General features: G+C 35.6%; 1 protein-coding gene across 5 annotated transcripts in view; it reads right to left on the reverse strand.

Moving 5' to 3' along the window:
• COL21A1 (collagen type XXI alpha 1 chain) overlaps positions 1-19,998 on the reverse strand; it is a 96,638-nt gene that overhangs the window by 33,818 nt on the left and 42,822 nt on the right. For all 5 annotated transcript variants that reach the window (XM_042016966.1, XM_042016965.1, XM_042016968.1 and 2 more), the window contains 7 exons: positions 13,910-13,963; positions 12,937-12,990; positions 10,394-10,447; positions 9,486-9,539; positions 7,931-7,984; positions 7,799-7,852; positions 5,174-5,227 (listed from right to left, as the gene is read on the reverse strand). In XM_042016966.1, the coding sequence (XP_041872900.1) occupies positions 5,174-5,227; positions 7,799-7,852; positions 7,931-7,984; positions 9,486-9,539; positions 10,394-10,447; positions 12,937-12,990; positions 13,910-13,963 (378 nt within the window). The remainder of the gene's footprint in view (positions 1-5,173; positions 5,228-7,798; positions 7,853-7,930; positions 7,985-9,485; positions 9,540-10,393; positions 10,448-12,936; positions 12,991-13,909; positions 13,964-19,998) is intronic.

Below are 19,998 nucleotides of genomic sequence, written 5' to 3' on the forward strand. Positions count from 1 at the left end.
TTCATTACAGCACTAATCTCGTATTTATCTTCTTAACAGCAATTAACTCTTCTGTAATTATAGTATGGAATGAATTTAATTAAAATAACTTATCAGTCAGAATGAAGATAACCTAGGTTGAAAATCTGCTCAAAATACATACAGCTACCTAGAAGTTACACTTGACAGAAAAACCTCCATTCAGTCTAAAAAACGTTTGAGCTTACAGCACTATGTAATTAACAAATGATTGCTGAAAGTATTGTAAAGTCAAAGCTGTCATCTTCCCCTTTCTCAAGTGAGAGCAAGATTAACAACATCTGTTATATAGCTCAAGCACGCAGAAAGTCATCAGCAAGCCTCTGCCCTGTCTACTTCAACAATTTGGATATTAGAAGAAGGAATAAAGGATCAATACTAAAAAGCACATTGAACTAATCAAACCTACTTGTAAAGAAATAATGAATGGAATATGCCTACAAAAATCATCACTATCAGCTGTTTATGTATAAAAAATCACCCCACCCAAATAACAATTTATTTTTTTATTTACAGGTAAAAGAATTTTCAAAAAAGAAATAGGTGCTCTTTTGAGACCCACAAGACATTATTTGCAGAGAAAATGCTAGTCCTTTACATCCCTTATGACTGCAATGCTGACACCTTTGAAAAGCAGGCCATCAGAGTTCAGCTCCTACTACCGAGGCATCTCAGACTAGTAGAAAAGCATGAATATCAGATCAGAAACTAAAAATTTTGATAGACTCACACCAACCACTTTGTTGAGTCTCCTGACCACTTTTCTCTTAAAAACTGATATATTTGCTATTAAAACTCGTAATTTCCTCTTAAACGTAGGAAATAATTTCTTTTTTATATCCTACTTACAAAGAGAGCACTATTTTATAGCAGCGCCTAATTTAAGGTGATATAAAATCTGAATGAGTATTTAGTGCTCTGTGGAATATTTCCACAAGTAATAAATTCATGCAACACATGATCTTTTGAGCACTGGAAATACAAGAGGATCTTTATGCTTTAATCTATGAAGAGATTAAAAGTAGAAATAGAATAATCAGACTAGGTGCATAAAAAACAAAGTAACACTTTCAGAAAGGAATTTTTTTCACAAGGCCTACTGCACAAATATACAATAGAGTTTTTAAGTTTGCTTTTATCCTCAGTGTTTCATAACTCAGAATGTAAATGCAAATACAAGACACAAATGTTGAGTAAATGGCATCCTAGTACCTAAAATTGGTACAAACTAACATAACATCAACATAAGGTGCATCAAGCAAAACATTACAAGACACAGAGAGGAAAATAATAGTAACAAAAACACCCCAAACTTTGCACTGTGTATTACTGTATTACTAAGTCAGGAATTTTCTTTCCTTTTTTCCTGTTTCTATCAATCTCAGCACAGCTATTAGATGCAGTAGAATTACATTAACTTTATGTTTACTTTTCAAACATACAGGACACCTAGCTATTACCAGTTTGTTTTCAGGATTTCTGCATTATGAAGACAGTACAATTTCTGTTGTACCTTTTAGTGTATCTTGAACAGGTTTCAAAAAGAATTCTGCTATCATTGCCTAGCATAAAACACACATTTTTTCAGAGAATGCATTAATCTGTATCTGGCATTCCTGATGCAGTTATGAAAGATCAACAGACAAACCAGAAGCATAGGTATAACAGTGGGAGTCAGGTCAGAAGCTGAAAGTCGTGTTATGCTGCTATCGCTGGCACAAATGAGGCCACATCTGAGGTCTTGCAATGTGACCTAAATATTGAGACAAAACTCTACCATTTTAAGTGTTTGCAGATGTATTTCTGAAAAATATGATTTCTGGAGAGTAAACATGAGCAGTTGCAAATGCTCAGACATATTACTTGTGGCAGGAGAGCATATGCTAGGCCTAGAAGAGTGCTATAAATGTCCTGCCAGCTTTACCCACAAGCACTCACTTCAGAGTTCCCATCTGCATAATTGCAAACACAAGGAGCTTGCACTGAAATCCAATTCTGAAAAACCCTACCTATGTTAAAAAAGGCAGCCAGGCTGAAATTAATCTCAAATAAATCTTTATTTATACTACAGACATTTGTTGCCTCAAAAAATGTATTTATCAAAACAGCCTGTCATCAGTAAGATAGATAACTAGCCATTAAACTACTCAAGTGACAGCATGTCCTGTTTTTGTCATCAGGAAAATAAGCTTGATCACTACCTTTACTAAACCCCATCTAAATTATTCTGTCCATACTGTCACATGTTATTCTACAGAGTGGGTAGAACTGGGATAGTCTGGTTAACTGAAGTTCCAAATGGTATTACTGAGGGAAATCAAGCACATAGCTTGAAATTATTTATTTAGCTTTACAACCTACTTCTACTGTTTGTAACTTTGGGGATTAGTAAGAGTAATAATATACCAGAAAGTATTCTGTCCAAAAAATAACCACACATCTCAAAGGCTGGAGGTAATGGGAGTTCAGTTCATCCGTGCTCTCCATTCTAGACAGTTGCTCCTTAGATGTTGTCTCAAGATGCATTCATTTCACAACCAGATTATTTTTATTTGCTAAAGCAAGACAAATCATAAGATGACTATTTTTTAAATCATCAACTTAACAAATTAAACCATGTCTAACACTAATGTGGCTGAATGAAAGCAATAAAGACTGTCTGCATGTATGTTTGTGTGGGTGGGATATCCACGCAACCTGCTGAGCTGTCCCAGGGCCACAGCTGCATGTGGCTGGTTAATGATATAAAGTCATCCAGCTTCACCTGTATCATCCAAGGCTTGTCTTGTGCTTTGGCAGCCTATTTGGCTGGCACAGCATAGATCAATCCCTCTCTTCCACACCAGTGCCCTAACTCTAATGGTATCCCACCAGAGAAGATCACACTGAATTCCACAGAAGGGGAACCAAGAGGAGGCGCTTACATGTTAGACATGAAATACACATTGGGGGAACAACAGAAGAAACAAAAACAGTAAGTTGCACAAGACATCACTCACAGCCCCCAAAATCCAGCTCACTTTCCAATAGGTGAAAGACAATTACCCTCGAATAGAGGAGCCCATATATCTCACAACTGTGGATAGCTCTCATTTTCACAACCCAAACACACACTTTTACCACAATGTTTCTGCATTGAACTGCCCTGCTCTTTGCTCCTCCAGGCCCTAAATAGATGGGAGCGCTGCGTTTGCTCATGCAGGATGGTGCTACATCAGCAACAGAGGCAGATGAGCAGGGATGACTCAGTACCTTACATTTCCTAATGGTGACCTTGAGGCAATTTCATGGTCAGCACGTAGACTTTCTACTCTTCAGAACCTCCACTGATTATGAATGAAGCATACAATGCAATTTGGCTTGCCTTATTAAAATTGTTTAAATTTTCTGTAGTTGTTTCTATTTTGGAAGTCTCCCTCTGTATTATTTTGTAGTGATTTTAACAGACTTTTTAGTGCTTTTAATGTCTTAAATCTACCATTTCATTTCCCTTTAAAGCAAAATTATGAGACTTTAGTGATGAGTTTACATTGCTGTTTAAAATGTTATATTGTGAAGCATTTATATTAATTTGAAACCAAAATATATTTCTTTAGTAGATATAGTTCATACTTAACCAATGCTATCACACTAGAGTGAGAGCTGTTAAAGTATTAAAAATTTAGTTTTCCCTAGGTTAGAAGTGCCTTTTCCCTTCCATTTCTTAGAATAATTTTTTAAAAAATCACAATGACCAACTAACATTTCTTTCGTAAAAATGAAGAGACAAAATAAGGCTAGGGACAATAAGAGAACTCAACACATTTGTTACGGTGTATCAACTTACAATATACCAAAATCCCTTCAGTTGTATTTTATTATATTAAATTAACATTCACATTCAGTCTTTCTTACATATGAAGATACCATAGACTGTAAAAGGTTAAAACACCTCACAGTTATTTGGGGCAGAAAAAGAGGAAAAAATAAAGCCAAGGGAGGGGTTATGTGTGTTTTTCATTTAAGCCCGACAAGTGGGAAGAAACTCTATTGGGCATGATTTCTCAGTGTTTTGCAGTCTACTCAAAATGTGTTGGGAGGTTTTGGTGAATGTATAAAAAATTTAAATGAAAAAGTTTGAGAATTTTTCTGCTGGAAGTACTTTTTCCGACTCCTCATTATCAAAACTCTCTATCAGATTTCAGTATCATGTAACTCAGACTGCCTCCCATTACATTGAATACCACAAAATTTCTGCAGTATAAAGCTCTATCTTCTTATTTTACAATTCCAAATGTAATTCAGAATGTAATTCATCTGTAAGGCAGTGTTCCACCAATTGAGCTGCATTTACTGCTCTTGGCCTACAGAAGAATTACTGATGGTTTGAAGACAGCTGGCTGTCTCTCAGCACTCAAAGCCTGTATCTTGGCTCATCTGCTTCAAGCCGTCTGCCAACCTTAAAGAGCCAAACGAGGAAACAAAGAGGACAAAGCCCAGCTATCAGATATTAAGAGGAGGCAAAACGAGCTGCCCTGAGGAGTTGCCCAAATACCGGTGTACCAAATACTTCAGTCTTTGGAAAGAAGCAAAGCAGAATGAAGCAGCATGGTCCCCAGCCAAGCAAGAAGAACAGACATGCAGATAATACAGTGTAAGAAGATGCAAGGAAGTAAAAGGCCAGTAAAACTGGACAAAGGAAAGGCAGTGGCACATAGTGAAAAAATGGACTTTAAAAGTGCCATTAACAAGTATATGAAAGAAGATACACCATGTAGCAGAAATGAGAGTTAAACCCATCTAGAAATTTACCTCAAGTAAGTAATTATTAACATCTAACTATACCATAACATCAACAGGACAGAAATCAATAATGAGACAATTTTATAATGTATATATATACTTCAGTATATACAACAGCGATACAGTTAAGAATCTTTTTTTAAGGCATCTTTGACTTTAAGGGCTTGTTTATTTCTTTTAATTAAATAAAATTTAAAGATGAATGGCAGAAAATAAACAAGCACTCTTTAAGAAATGGACATATCAACAAATTCAAACCAACATAAATTAAACATGAAGTATAACAGCCATTAACTGAAAAGAAAAAAAAGACAAAACCCAACAAAACGAACAAATCTATACATAAGGATATGTCAGCAATTCAATCACTTACAGGCTCTCCTCGATGTCCTTCTACGCCTGGAGATCCAGGCTGCCCAACTTCTCCCTTTAAAACAAAAAAATACTTTAAAAAGCCCCTTATTTTCATAATAAAATAATTTTAAATAGAAAATTATATTTTTAACATAAGTACAATTTAAAACCAGTACACATTGAGACTTTACCAAATAAACATCCCTTAAAAGTATTAGACATAGCAAGAAGGGTCATCAATCCAATATTCCCTCATGCTGTGTCTGACAGCTATCAGTTTGCAAAAAGAGATGAGAGATAATTTTCTTTTCACTCAGAACAACAATTTCTGTTAATTTCTGTTTTTTCTGGTAGAAAAAAGGCATAAAACAATAATAAACTGTTACTGTCTAATTGTTAGTATAAATAACGGTATGAAAAAATATTTCAAAGTACTTCAGAATAGAGCAGTACCACAAATATTTATCAAAGTACGTATGATACTGAAGTATTCTGAAATGTTGAATAATTCCAGAAGTAAAAGCACATTAAAAAAAGGCAAAGATATAGATATAGATGTTGCTAGATATACACACACGTATAAAATAATCTGGCATTAATTAACTTAAAATTATAAAAGCTGGACTCGAAGTTACAATGGGTAGCATCTGGGTTTCAAGCCATGTTTTTTCCACATTCTTTCCCAAAATGGATATTGTAAAAAACCAGGAAAGCGCCAGCAGAAATTTCCTTCAAAGACAGCCTGTTTGTTACTGTTCTGAATTTGATTAGAGACCCAGAATGAAGCAATGTTTTATAGCAAGCAGATGTTGAAGTCAGGCTAACAAAATGTTTGAATGAAAAATATGGCTTCTATTAACTATTATATTATAAAATTAATAAAAACTAATGAGCATGTCATATTTTTGTAGTACAATAGTAAGGAGAACAGTCCAGAAAATGTCTTGCAGTTTAAATGTACACACATTCACACAATATACTGAATTCTCTGTATATTGCTTACAAGCATAAAACATATGCAAGTACTCTCAAAATCCATGCTTTAGCAACAAAATGCTTCACTCTAAATCACCACCAGTGACAGTTAAAATTTTATGTTAATGTTAACTCTGACTATTACCAGTCTATGTTATCAAATACCAGAAAAGAAAAAAATCTAATATCTAATTTTTTCCCTACCTTCTACAGTACCAGAGAAGGAATTTCTCCTCCAACTTAGCAATGATATCTGTGTGTGTGTGTGTATATATCTAAATATATATCTATATATATGAAATATATATATACACATATAAAATAAATATAGATATATAAAATAAGAGAGGATATTTGAAATAAATTCCTGGAGAGTAACGAAGCTCATATCACAGATAACAGAAGTCTAGTCGGGATGGTTGATGGAGGATTGATTCAGCTGACCAGACACCAGGAGTCAAATTCCATTGCCCACACACAGACATTTGGTCATATTTGAGATACCCAATGGTATCTTGTCTACTCCTGCTCCAGAAAGGCACTGGCTTTCAATAGGACTTATGTCATATCTTTCAGCTCCCTGAGTATGTTTTGGACATTAATGCATTTCAAATGCACCAGAGGCTTTCTATGTACACAACTAAACTGATACCAACGACTGCCTTCTCTGAGCTGATCTGCTCTCCAGGCTCCATTGGCATTACCCTGGATCCACCTCATTGACAGCTGCTGCCTGGAATGTTTCAGGTCTCTCACAGGTCTTATATCTCCCTGCTGCAGCAGATGTCATGGATATCCCCAGCTGCATCCCCAACTGCTCTACACAAGCATGGTCACAAAATGGAAGACCCGGATCTCCAAATACAGCAATATGAATTTAGACAAATGCACTCAGAAGTACACTTGCACTTTTGGACACTGGAGGAACATTAATCTTGAGCAGCCCTAGATAATTTCATTATTACTAAAAAACAATCTTATAGGAACAAACCTGCTGTTGAAAAACTTCTTTAGATCAATTCAATTGAGCATTAACATCAGATATTATTAAAATCTTTTCCCTGTGAACTTAAAACTGACACCGCTAAAGTCGATGTTTTCACAAATCGGAACAGTGCAAACAACAACTTGGCAAGCAAAACATACAGTGAGCTCACAGACTGCAATACATTATAGAAATACCAGATCCTGTTTTCTTTTTTACAGTAGACACATACCTAGTTGACTTGAAAAACTGTTCTACGTTAAATACAAACAGCACTGCATAGTGAAGAGAATACAAACACAAACATTAATCCAATACCAAAGGTACTTCCCCCTAATTTTCCTGCAGCTCCCTTCAAAAGCAATTACATTCTCCAGTGTATGCTTGTATATAAACCTCTTTAACAGAATCACAGGGTTAGGGAAATACAAAAGGATAAGGGAGATAAAGTGTAATAGTCATCTCTAATGATCACTAACACACTCTTAATAAAAGCTTTGCTTCTGCTCACAGAACAATTGAAAACAATGAAGTCTGTTTATTACTGCAGTAATCTTCCACATCTCCCAGTAACAACGTTATTTTAATTTCCAGTAATTCTCCACAGAATAAACTGGGTATGTTTACACCAGAGCAATGCTACTGAGGATTTTTATCAAGATATTAATATACATTTCTACATACCTTGAAGCCAGGACTGCCTGGTAATCCATCTTTCCCATTTCTACCAGGATCTCCCTGTGGCAACATTTAACAGTAATCAGTAGGTGAATTAACAAGGAAAAGCTAATGACGAATCATCTTCAGAAAACTTACAGATCTCCCAGGCATTCCTGGAAACCCTGTATCACCCTTCTCTCCTTTTGAACCCTGAGAAAAACAGCAAGCGAAAAGTAAGTAGTGCTCAATGTTTATGCGGCAAATTCAATATATTTAACCAATAAATCATGTATGTTATTTCTTATTTTGAAAATGTACAGAAGATCTGTTTCTTAACACAGGCAGTTGTCAATTAATAACTACGACCCCATTACATAAACAAAAATATGCTTCAAATTATAGAAATGCTAACACAGACCCTCTTCCAAATTGCTTAAAACTCTAGACTAAACATATAAAGAAAATATAAGGACAGGTGAAAATTTAGCTGTAAACACTGGATGGCCAAAATATACTCTCAGCTTTATATAAATTACAGATTAAAACATCTCTCTTCCCATCTACTATCAGCCTCACTCCTTTCATGTGGTCCTCTCCTCACTCCCCTAACTCTTCTCCCTTTCTCTTGTTTGGTTATATGTACATCTGTATTAAAAAACAGACCTCTTTGCAATATAAATATTACATATGCCCCATATATGGTGTGTTACCCCATAGACATATTTACAAAAAATACATGCATTTTGTGCTATGTGAAAATGAATTGCACCAATCCACAAACAGAATGAAGACAGTTCCCAAAGCATCCAAATAAGAAGAGCGTGTTTGATATTACTAAATATAAATACATCCAGTAAAACCAGTGAACATTTTTTCTGAGCTGTAAATGAAGAATTACATCCTCTGTGAATACATGTTATAAAAATATGAATTATGTTGTCTGGGGCTCCCTTGCCCAGGGTCCCAGCAGGGGTTGCAGGGGCTCCGTGAGGGGAGGCTGGGCTGCCCCAGCCGGACACAGCCGGATCCAACCACCCACCGCAGGGCGCGGCTGAGCCCACATCCGGGGCGGTGCTGCGGAATGTGTTTAAGAAGGGACAGAAACATGACACCAATAAAGTAAGGAAAGAGGAGAAAAGTGACAGCTCTGCAGACACCAAGAAGAGGGTCCTGGAGCAGAGATTCCCCTGTAGTCTTTGGAGGGGGCCGTGGTGGAGCTGTGGTAGCAAGGTGCCGCCCATGGAGACTCCATGCAAGACTGGGTTTGCCCTGAAGGCCTGCGGCCCTTGGGAAGGACTTGCACTGGAGGAGCCGAGGAGTGTGAGGAGGAAGAGCAGGGAGAAGCTCTTAAATACTGCCCAACCTTGCTCCCTATTTCCTATCCCATGAAGAAGGGAAGTTGAGCCTGGGAAATGGCTGGGTAAAGGAGAAGGGGATTTAGTTGTTTGGGGTTTTCTTTCCTCACTATCCAAACGTATTTTAGTTGTTAATAAATTAAATTAATTTTCCCCAAGTAGCCTGTGACAGTAACTGGCAGGTGATATCTCTTATCTGGACCCACAAGCTTTTCCATCTTATTTTCTCTCTCGTACTATTGAGAAGGGAGATTGAGAGAAGTGCTTGGGGGTTTGCACCTGGCAGCCAGTCAAGGTCACCCCATCACAAATACCAACAGCATTTTGCTTTAATTTGTGATTATAAAGTCACTTGCCTTTTTTCCATATACTCCTGGCACTCCTTGATCTCCTTTAGGGCCTCTTTCTCCCTAAACAAAATGTATGTGAGCAAGTTAATTTTTAAAATAGAAGTAGTTACATAAAGATATATATATATACATACATATATAAAGTATACATGTGTAGCAGACACAAAGGTGGCAAAGAGTTCCATGTGATATAAAAGATATGCTCAAGACTTAAATGCAAATCCTGAATTTGCCCAGCTTTCCCAGAGGAGAAGGCCAGAATGTCCAACACTGATAGTGAGATGATCCACAGCTTGCAGGGTTAATGCTTCTACTTTTTATAGAAGGCACTTTGTGATTCTCATTGCTTCAGTATAGGCAGGAACCTAAGGGAAAATTCAGCTCCTTGAAAAGGGCTGGACTTTTCTGAAGACCTTATTTGAAGAGTTAAAAACACAAATTTGGAAAAACTAAGAGGTAAATTCAGTTGAGTACTAAAATAAATGAGAAAAAAATACGGGGAAAATTGTTTTGGGGAATACACACATAAACTAAACTCACTGTGATAGACCAGAACTGTCCTTCAAAGTAATGTCACTCAAGCAGAATGACAAGAAAATCATGTAATTGTTTTTATTTTTTAAAAACATTATTTGTGATGAAGAATCCTGTAAGTAGTAGTAAAATCGAATTAATATAAAATCCCATAGAGCAAAAAAGAAATGAAATAATAGGTATTTCTATTGTTTGATATCTATGTAATGAAGTCCCATGGCATGTATCTTCCCTGAATAACACCTTCATATCTATTCATTTTGAGAAATTCATCAAATGCTCTGAAATAGTATTGTATATAGACTTGTTTTCCCTTTAAATTAAACTACAGGGCAAGCTGAAACCCAGGAATATTGTAACAAGAAATATTTAACTTCAACCTTTGGTGCTGGCATCCCATGTAATCCAGGAAAACCAGGTAGTCCACTATCACCCTGAAATAGCAAACATATTTTAAGTCTTTGTATCAAAATAGTGGTAATATACTATAATAACATTCATATTCTTGTGATCAACAAATAGTGGAAAGATGCAATATATCACTGTATCACCTTCTTAACATTGGTATGATGACTGATAAGAGATGTTTGAACTTTAAACAAAATTCATTACATAAAAGAAAAAGCTTAATCACTAAATTTTAGACTAAATTTACTGTAATCTTTTAGTAAGTCTTATGGAGGTTCAAAAGTAGCAATTTAGTTTTAAAAGATGAAAAAAACCTGAAAATCTCTGTAGGAGCTATGATAATTCCACCATCCCTTCCTAATTCCCAAAGATTAAGGAAATTTCCTAGATCTGGAATGGCTTTGCTTCTACCTCTTACTGAAAATATCGAAGACCTACTGACCTTATGAAATTTCTTACCAGCTTACTCTGGATGAGTGAAGTATTAAAAAATAAGATACTAAGTACCTTCTCTAAAAAAGAAACAAAATTAAATCAAAATACACTTAGAAATGGCAATTTGACAAATGAGATCTCATTTCAGTGGAAGAAAGAATCCACTTTGGTAAAAGCAGTTGGCAATTGAAAAGACAAGGCAAAATATCAGTTCTTTTTATTGTTCTCAGAGGTGTCAGATATCAGGAATTCCAAACTTTTGCTGTTGGTACTGAAATTTAACTGACAATTTGTCGGCAAGTTCCCTTGAGCAATAACAACAAAACCCTAAATTACAACTTGCCACTACTTGACTTGAAACAATAAAAGTAATCCTAGTTGCTTGTTTCAGTAGACAAGATCTACTTCACATGAGAAAACAGCTAATCACAAAATCATTTTTGGACAATCAGAATGTTTTCTTCCTGTTAATATCTACTTTTATATTGAACAATATATTTTTATTTGTTTAATATATTTCAGTCATATAGGAGGAATAGTAAACTATGCTTAGAAAGTTATTTCATATAATATTTCAAATTCTAAGACAAGGGTTAAACCAGGACATGTCTCAGTGCTGTTTATCAAAGCCATTCATGCCTAAGCAGATTTGGAGAGGCCTGTCATATATTTGCAGTAGGCAGGAACATGACCACAGGAATGATAGTGGGTTAATGCTATCACAATCTCTCTCAACAAATAAATATTAAAAGCAGACAATGGAATGGAGTTCAAAAATCAGCAAAGGTTATAAAATTAACACTTCACGCATCCATTGCTTCTTAATGAAAAAGAATGGAGTCTCCATTTCTGCTCAGAAGTGGTGGTTCAATTATTGGATAAACTAAAACATTTGGAAATTGAAACAGTTTTAAATCAGCTACTAGAGAAACTTTACAAGTAATGTGGTGAAATAAAGAGATGAAAATTTGGGCTGAATTTCCAGGAAAAAAATTCTAACGGCAAGACCTATTTTACAATGGAAATGTTCTCTGAAACACTGGCGGAAGCCCTATTTCTTGGCACATTTTAAACAAGGCTAGACTGAGCAATAGGAAATATTCTGTCACAACCCTGCACTGCCAGGCAATTAGAGTTTTTCACCACCAGCATTTTAACTTCTACACATGGCCCAATACTGGCTGATCTACTAGATTAACCTCTAAAAGCAATTAGATTGAGATGAATAAAGCACAGAACACGTAAGCAATTTTTCAGCTCTAACCATGAATTTGAGAATTCTGCTGAACAGTGATGAATTTAAGGACCTGCTTATTGGGAACTGTAGAAGGAAATTCTAAGATCTGTTGGGACAATGAATGCTTGTTTTACAGAAAGGGCTTTGAAGTTTTAATAAACCAAAACCAAAATAATTGTCATCACAATCAGCTTAGAACTTTTTCTAGATGTAGGGCAGAAAAGTGAGAGAAGGGTGGACACAGATAATTACATATCAATGACACTTGCCAGTACCCAATGGGCAGTTTATTCACTGTGTATGCAGAAGATTCAGAGTCAAGTTTATCCTGATTACCAGAATGGAGCTACATATAAGGTTCCACATCTGTCTATAGCTCCAAGCTACTGGCTACACCTCAGCTAGAATCTTCCACAAAAAGTTTTGGTTCCAATTAGTGAGTGTTTCCTGATAAAAAGTGCCATCCAGGAATTCCTACCTAGGTTATCAGGATACTCACTTAAAGAGAAAAAGGATGAAAAGAGTTAAAAAGAAACCATTCTGACAGATGTCTGTATTGTGCTTTCAGGTACCCATACTTAGATACACTTCCTAAATATATGTTATTCAGTGCAATAAAGTTGTTACTGGCAGTGCTAAAGCCTATATAAACTTTATTAAATAAAACAGACCAGATTCAGAGTTTAAATTTAGGATTCTTAGTCTTTCCTTATTATCCTTTTAGTAAACAATTCTCACAGAACACTCATTTAAAAATACTGATACTATTTCCTTTCCAACCAACAATTATAAAAGGTAAGAATAAAATCCTTTTATCTATTATTCTTGTTTGGGTTCTTTTACCTTTGCCCCATCTTTTCCTGGTTCTCCCTTGATACCTGGCAAGCCACGAGGTCCCTAGATTGAGAAAGAAATTAACGCCAGCTCAAATACAAATACAATCTGATACATAATGAGACACATAAATGTAACACAACATGGGCCAGAGACCCAATGTGTCAGCTGCCTGATTCCAACTTTTTGGTAACTGGACACAAAAGCAGAACTAAGTGCAATGTGTACCCAGCATGGATGAACATGGCACACTGTCATAACCCATGACTGAGGAACACCGAAACAATTTTTTGCTCTAACCAAGGACCACACCAGGAAAAAAGGAATGTCACACAGCCTGTACTAGCCCAGAGATGTCCCTTTCAATTCTCTGTCAGACAGCCTTCATGTATGCCATGTTGCAGGCTTGCTCTTGGCCCCAGCATGCTCTCAGATACTTAATTCAACAAATGAGTAAATTCTTGACTGTCATTCAGACTGGATCATGCCAAAAGTAAAATACAGCACAGGTTTCCAATAACTGTCTCAGTAAGGACTACTAAATTAATACAACAATGAAAAATAATTCTCCTCCATCACTCTGGGCTTTATCTGAAACCTTGTTTTGAACATGTGAATTGTGGGCAATCCATCACCATGACAAGACTTCAGATCACTGCTAGTGATTCACAGAAAAATTGAAGGAACTACTGTTTGGCTTCTGGTTCAAGACAAAAACGTCTAAGCTGCAGATGAGTCCATCTTCTAGAGGCCTTACCTAGCACTGTTTAGATTTGCAGTCTAATTGTCAGCCTACCTTCAAATCCAAAGCCATATGAATTTCAAAGCAATTCACCCAAGGACGGCCTCTGATGTCATTACACCCCTTGAGCCCTTTCCATTCCCCACACCTCAACTCTCAATGACAAACAAGAGATATTGAGAGAGACCTGGCAGGATTTTTCTCAGATATTCAAATTCTAGGAATGAAATAGAAACTTACTTGAATCCCTGGAGTTCCTGGGATACCTGGAGTTCCTGCTGATCCCTGGTATCCCTAAGGAAAAGAACCAAAACTTGTGACTTTTCAAAAGCAACAAACACAAATTTCCAAACACCCATTTAAAGAAAAATCAATCCTCCTGCTTACTAGAGAACTTTTGTCAGAAACCATAATTTTAGGTCACAGATTTTAGCAACTGCTATCACAATTGTACATTTGGGATTTAGATTTCAGCTTTCAAAAGCTTTCATATCAGCAGCTGAAGTTCTCAGCCTCCATCCTTTAGCTAAAATCAGTTATTTTAGAATTGTTACACAAAAGCATAACAAACATATTGTTTTATTTTCCACTGGAAAAAAAAAATTAATCCACATACGTAGACACATTTTTTTCTCTCTCTCTTAAGAAAAATAGCTGAAACGTGTCAGGACTTTTAAAGGCTTATATCCAGTTAAAGAAATAAGTTTTAACAAACAAGGTATGTTCTAATACATTATGCAGCTAGTTTTATAATATCTCTAAATAATAAAAATTCCATTCTTGATACTAAGCACTTAGCTATGAACTTGAAGGTATATAACAGTCTATACAAATAAAAAAAAATTGAATGACTGGGACTACAAAAAGAAATACTAAATAATTCATGAGTTGAAAAGAGAATTTCAGGAATGCTTTACTAGAAATCAACACTGGCAGAACAAGAGAACCTTTACAGAATCCAAAATATATGTCTATGTTTTGATAGATTTGATTCAACTTGTACAGCAAAGACAGCCAGTTTTCATGCAAAATTAACAAGGACTTTAAAGAATCCTTTAAGAGAGGCAAGTTACTGAAGAATAAGAATTTTACATAGCTCATTTGAAAACATGTCCTTGCAGTGGACAAAATGAGCTACCCAAGAGGATTTTTTTGAGAAAACATATAAAACAAGAAGAGATTTCTGAGGCTATTTGATTTAGACACGTCAACAAGCAGACAAAACTAAATTTGATAAATCCCATTAAATGGGCTATCCAATTTCAAACACCCAGAATTTGATCTTGATTTTAACTGAGAGAAGTAATAATCCTATTTCCAAATGGGTTTCAATCTTAAAATCTTAGCACCAAATTTCCTGGGGTGATTTCCACACTGGTAAAAAGGAGCTAATAGAACCTTTTCAATACAAGGGAGACAATGTGTTTGTCTGATTTCTTCTTTAAATCAGTCAGAGCTTCCTAGGAATAATAAACAGAGCTAAAATTATTTGCTGGGTTAGATACAAGAGAGTCCTTGCAGTGCCCTCTTCCCAAAAGACATTTGAGCAGTTGCCCGATGAGCCAGCTGGTAATGTTTAATACAGAAGTAAACAGAATTCTAGGTCTCTGTCATACATGGATCCTTTATCAAGCATTCTACTTTTAGCGCTCAAGGCAGTTCTAGCAAAATCAGCTTTAACTGTAAATGGTATAGTATTCCCAGAGTGCATATAGGCCTCCTGGGTAGCTGAAACAATTCTCCAAATCAAAAAATGCCTCTGAAAGTTTATCTACTTTTTTCTTCTAAAAAACAGAAAACAAACAAACAAAAAGTATGACTTTCTGTAGGATATACTTCTATACAAATAAAACTTCATTTCATAATTTAGATCTCTGTAATGCAATTTCCTCTCTCCCTCTAACTGAGCAGGGGAAGAAGTAGAAGAGGACAATTTCCTGGATGAACTGAATTTCAAAATCTCAAGATGAATGGAGGACAGCAAAAGAGTTTTCAGCTTACAAAACTGCACATTTAGCTCAGGGCTAAATATTGTAATTTCAATATTGTGATTTCAATACAAATCAAACACAATGTCAATGCGTTCTTTTAATGGAAAGCTGGAAGAGAGAAGACTCAAAAGGAAATTCACAGAAAGTCACAAAAATTAGAATCACTATCTGGTACAAAGAACACAGCAATTGTTCAGGCAAGTTAAATAAAAATAAAATATAATTTAAAAAAACCAGATTTCATAAAAACTGAGTATATATTTGTATCACTACTCCTTTTGCAGTATGGATTATGGATCATGAATCTACATGCTAGTGCCTACATGTTTTTTGCACTAAAGTCAGCTCGAATCCTCTTTCCCTAGTCACAAAGCCCTCAGTAGGAGTACCTGGGTGGCATACATACATAAGCTGCAAGAACAGCAATGCCATAGCTGCCATTTTATGTAAAAGGGACAGAAGGGAAAATTCCCTTTTCAACTGATGAGTTCAGGACTGAAGGTGTTCTTTCAAATAGGATGAACACACTAAATTTGCCACCAAAAATAATAGTTTTTATCTGGGCTTGGTATTCTCTCATGAACATTTCCAAAGACACACAAATAGCATGAGAAGTATTATAGTTACCTCTGAATTTGACACTCAGTTTATAATCCAGTTGCCTAAATATAGGCAGCTTCTGCCATTTGAGATTCTTAAGATACCCACCCAGTGTTAGCAGACAGTGGCACAAAATATTTGGGAGGCATTAATTGTCTTGCAGCATGGGCAACACAAAATACCTTACAGCATAAAAATCCCATATCTTTTGCGGTATATGTTAAGTACCTGTTGACTATTATGAGAATTTAGACACCCTGGGTCTCTGTACCCATTTAAATATTAAATGTATGTGTCTTAACGTGAATCCTTCCTGTAATGTTTCATCAACGTTGTCAGTCAGCACTACTCCACAGGACAATGTTTATATTCTTATTCATTATTTTACATCAGTTCATCTGAAATCAGGATTATACAAAATTTCTGTCTCCATTTACTGTTGTGAGAACAGTACTGATCATCTTCTAGTTCCTGAAAGTCCTTAAAAGGAAAGTGATAAATAGCAGGACTTTGAGGTTAGTTTTGTCCCAGACTGCTGGGCATTTAAAAAAATCACAGATAAAATGAAACTTTGGAATTTAAAGAAAAAGGCAATCATTTAAAAATAATTCAAAGGAAAAAAAATTGGAACACACTTCTTAGGTCAAAGAACTTACATAAAGGCCACAAAAAAATAGCAATACTGTCATCATCCTTACTGGAAAAAGAAACTTAGTTTGCCTGTAAGGGAAAAAATTGAGCAAGAAGGACATGTGACAAGTACTAATTCAGAGAACTCTGGGTGCAATAGCAGAGGAAACCTCAGAAGTATATCTGCAATGCATTTGCACACCTAAAGGACAAAAGTTCAGACAGCATTCGTAGGCATATCCCATCTGGTAAGACAAAATAAAAATAAAAATAGAGGCTGTATGGATAAGGCAATGACAACTGCACTGCATACTCCCTTAATGAAAAGCTTTTGGAGACAATGAGCAACATAAACAACAAAGGTATGAACACAGGATTACTTGGGAAAGACAAAGGGAGAAGTAAGCAAGCTTACTTCTTGGGCTGGGAAGGAACCAAGGATCAACAGTAACAGTCTAAAGATATTCAAGAACTGTAAACTCTAATTAAAAATAACTCTTTAGGGTGATGTAACCAAGCATGATGGAATTCAACTGCAAAAGGAAAATTTAACTTGGTGTTAGGAAAACACCCTGAAAAGTCTGCAGACCTCTTGTGCAAGTTTCTTGCAGAAAATCTTTAAAGCACAATTATCTAAAGCATTATAAGACACGTCTTCAAACTCTTTTCATAAAATACATTACATCTTAAAGAACAGAAATTGTTGTAACTATGCAGACATGTAACCATGTTTATTATTTCTGCATTCATTGCACTTTCCTCCATTAGCTACTCCATCATCTGCCAAGGCCTTCATAACTCAGAGCCCCTAGCAGTGTATTTTCCCTAAACACAATGTTCTCAAATAGCACAGAGGAAAAAACAGTCCATCAAAATCATTAAATAAAAGGTCATAAATCCAGCTTAAAAAGTTCCCAAGCTTCAGGCTGTTGGGAGATTCAACGATGTACCAAGGGAGTCTAATTCCTGCTCACTGCTCAGATGTTCATCCTTATCATACATAACCTCTGCCTTTGGCATCTGCTGCAGGTAGTGATGTGGTCTTTTGTCTGAACTCTATAGCTGTCCCTGCAGCACAAGCCAGCCTCAGGCATCGCTCAAATTTCAGACTTGTAGGTCTCAGGGAAGCCATTACATGACTGGATTAGAACAGAGCAAAAAGATTTCCTCTAACAATAACAAGGCCACAGTGTTACTGAGGAGTATGTCTTTTCCTGGAACTGAGAGCAGCATTTCACAGCTGAATTATCAACTCTGACTATGAAAGTTTTCTGAACAAAGTAGCTGCGGAGTTTGTAACAACTTAAATCCCAGGCAAACCACCCAATAGCACAGGAAATTCTATATATACGTGAAACTATTATCCATTTTCATTCCAAAAGTATTGTTGAAATAGTTCATCATTGCTATTATAGTTATGTATACATCATAAAAGATTTGGCCTTTAGTTGGTCACTAAATATTAAACTCTAGGTAATACAGCTGTAATAATGTTCTATAATACTTCAAAAAATATATTGGAATGATCAGAAATTACTTATTATGTGAGGCTTTTGATACCTTATGAACTCTGTATCTGCATGTATCAGTAAAGTCAGTCTCACCAGATTTTTTTTTTTAAATTGCTTGGGTTTTTTCTCATTTCTTATTTCATTTTCTTGTACATACTATAACAACAAGGCAAATTGATCCAAACTTTCATGGATGAAACTAGATGGAATACTAGAAAATTGTCCAGATTTGCCAGCTCCATGGTTCTAAGTTCAAAATTGACAAATGAGTGGGGTTTTTAAATTTCTGTCAGCAGACTGATAACCTATCACCTCTATTACCCACAAGTGATCACTGCACAGATTCTGATAACTTATTTTTCCCCTTAACTTGAGTTTTTCCCCAGTACAAAAAAGGCATCCTTTGAAATAAAAAATGGCTTTGTGACCACACAGTCAGGCTGCTGAGTGCTTCTAGGGCCAGTAATCCCTCCAGCTGCTTCTTTCTGATTAATAATGTTCATTAAAATGAGTTCCATTTGAGATTCAAATACTGTTTTTATCCTTGCACTTATTTATCAGTGCTTTTCTCTTGACTAGACAATTTATTAATTTCAGGTTCTGAATTACATTTTTGATTGAAAAAAATGTATTTTCATTACTTATGCTTCTCACTTTCATTCTTTTTTACAGTTCTTTTAATTGATCTTTTCTGTATTTATCAGAAGACAAACAGAGGTGGCAATTAAGGGGAAAAAACAAAGATACTCTAAACAAAACTAATAAAAATAAGATTTAAGAAATGATTGAAAATAAGTCATCTTTATGTTCACTTCCCCAATTATTAGAGCAAACAATTTTACTGGATAAGACCAGGTAAACAACTATGTTCTGGTAAGACTGAAGATACTAATAGGAATTTTTTTCAACTTTTCTGGACTGAAACTAACTTTAAGTATTAAAATAATATAGCCAGCCCACAAACAGCAAACTAAATTTTATTAGATGTTTTACTCTAAAGCTCAGTTTCATATAGTAATATAAATGCATGCCTAAAATCTTTCTCAGAGGAAGAAACATTTTGTTGACCAGTTATACTGTTCCAAGAAAATTAATAACAGATAGGCAAACTGGAATGACTTTAGAGAAGAACATAAAAATGTGTTTGGGAACAGAAAAGACTGACTTTGCAGGAAAAGCTTTTCATGCAAAAGCCATTTGATTAAACAAGTCTGACTACACAACTACCTGTAAGCCTATCGTGCTGTCTGAATTAAAAGCTTGTTTCTCAGAGTTCCCCGGGACATAAAACTAAAAAGATTCATATGAGCAAAGTTTCCCCAAACAAAAAAAAATCACTGACAGCACAGAAAATGTGCTAGTTGTATTAGCAAATACAAAAGTAAAATAGAAAGAAAAAGACAGAGAGGGGAATCTTGTTTTCCTGCACAGTGAATCTAAAGGGTCTCTCACCATTCACGGCTAAAAAGCCACCTGGAATGCACCCAAGAATATACTGTAAGGAAAAATAATGCATTGGCCAGAGCTGCAGATGATCTAATTGGTTTGCAATTATGTCTTTGCAAAGAACAAGTGCAAAAACTACAACTGATATTTC

The sequence above is a fragment of the Corvus kubaryi genome, unplaced genomic scaffold (assembly GCF_017639235.1).
Source record: "Corvus kubaryi isolate FWS band 111438036 unplaced genomic scaffold, C.kubaryi_AGA036_p1.0 split3-73, whole genome shotgun sequence".
In the NCBI taxonomy this organism is placed as follows: domain Eukaryota; kingdom Metazoa; phylum Chordata; class Aves; order Passeriformes; family Corvidae; genus Corvus; species Corvus kubaryi.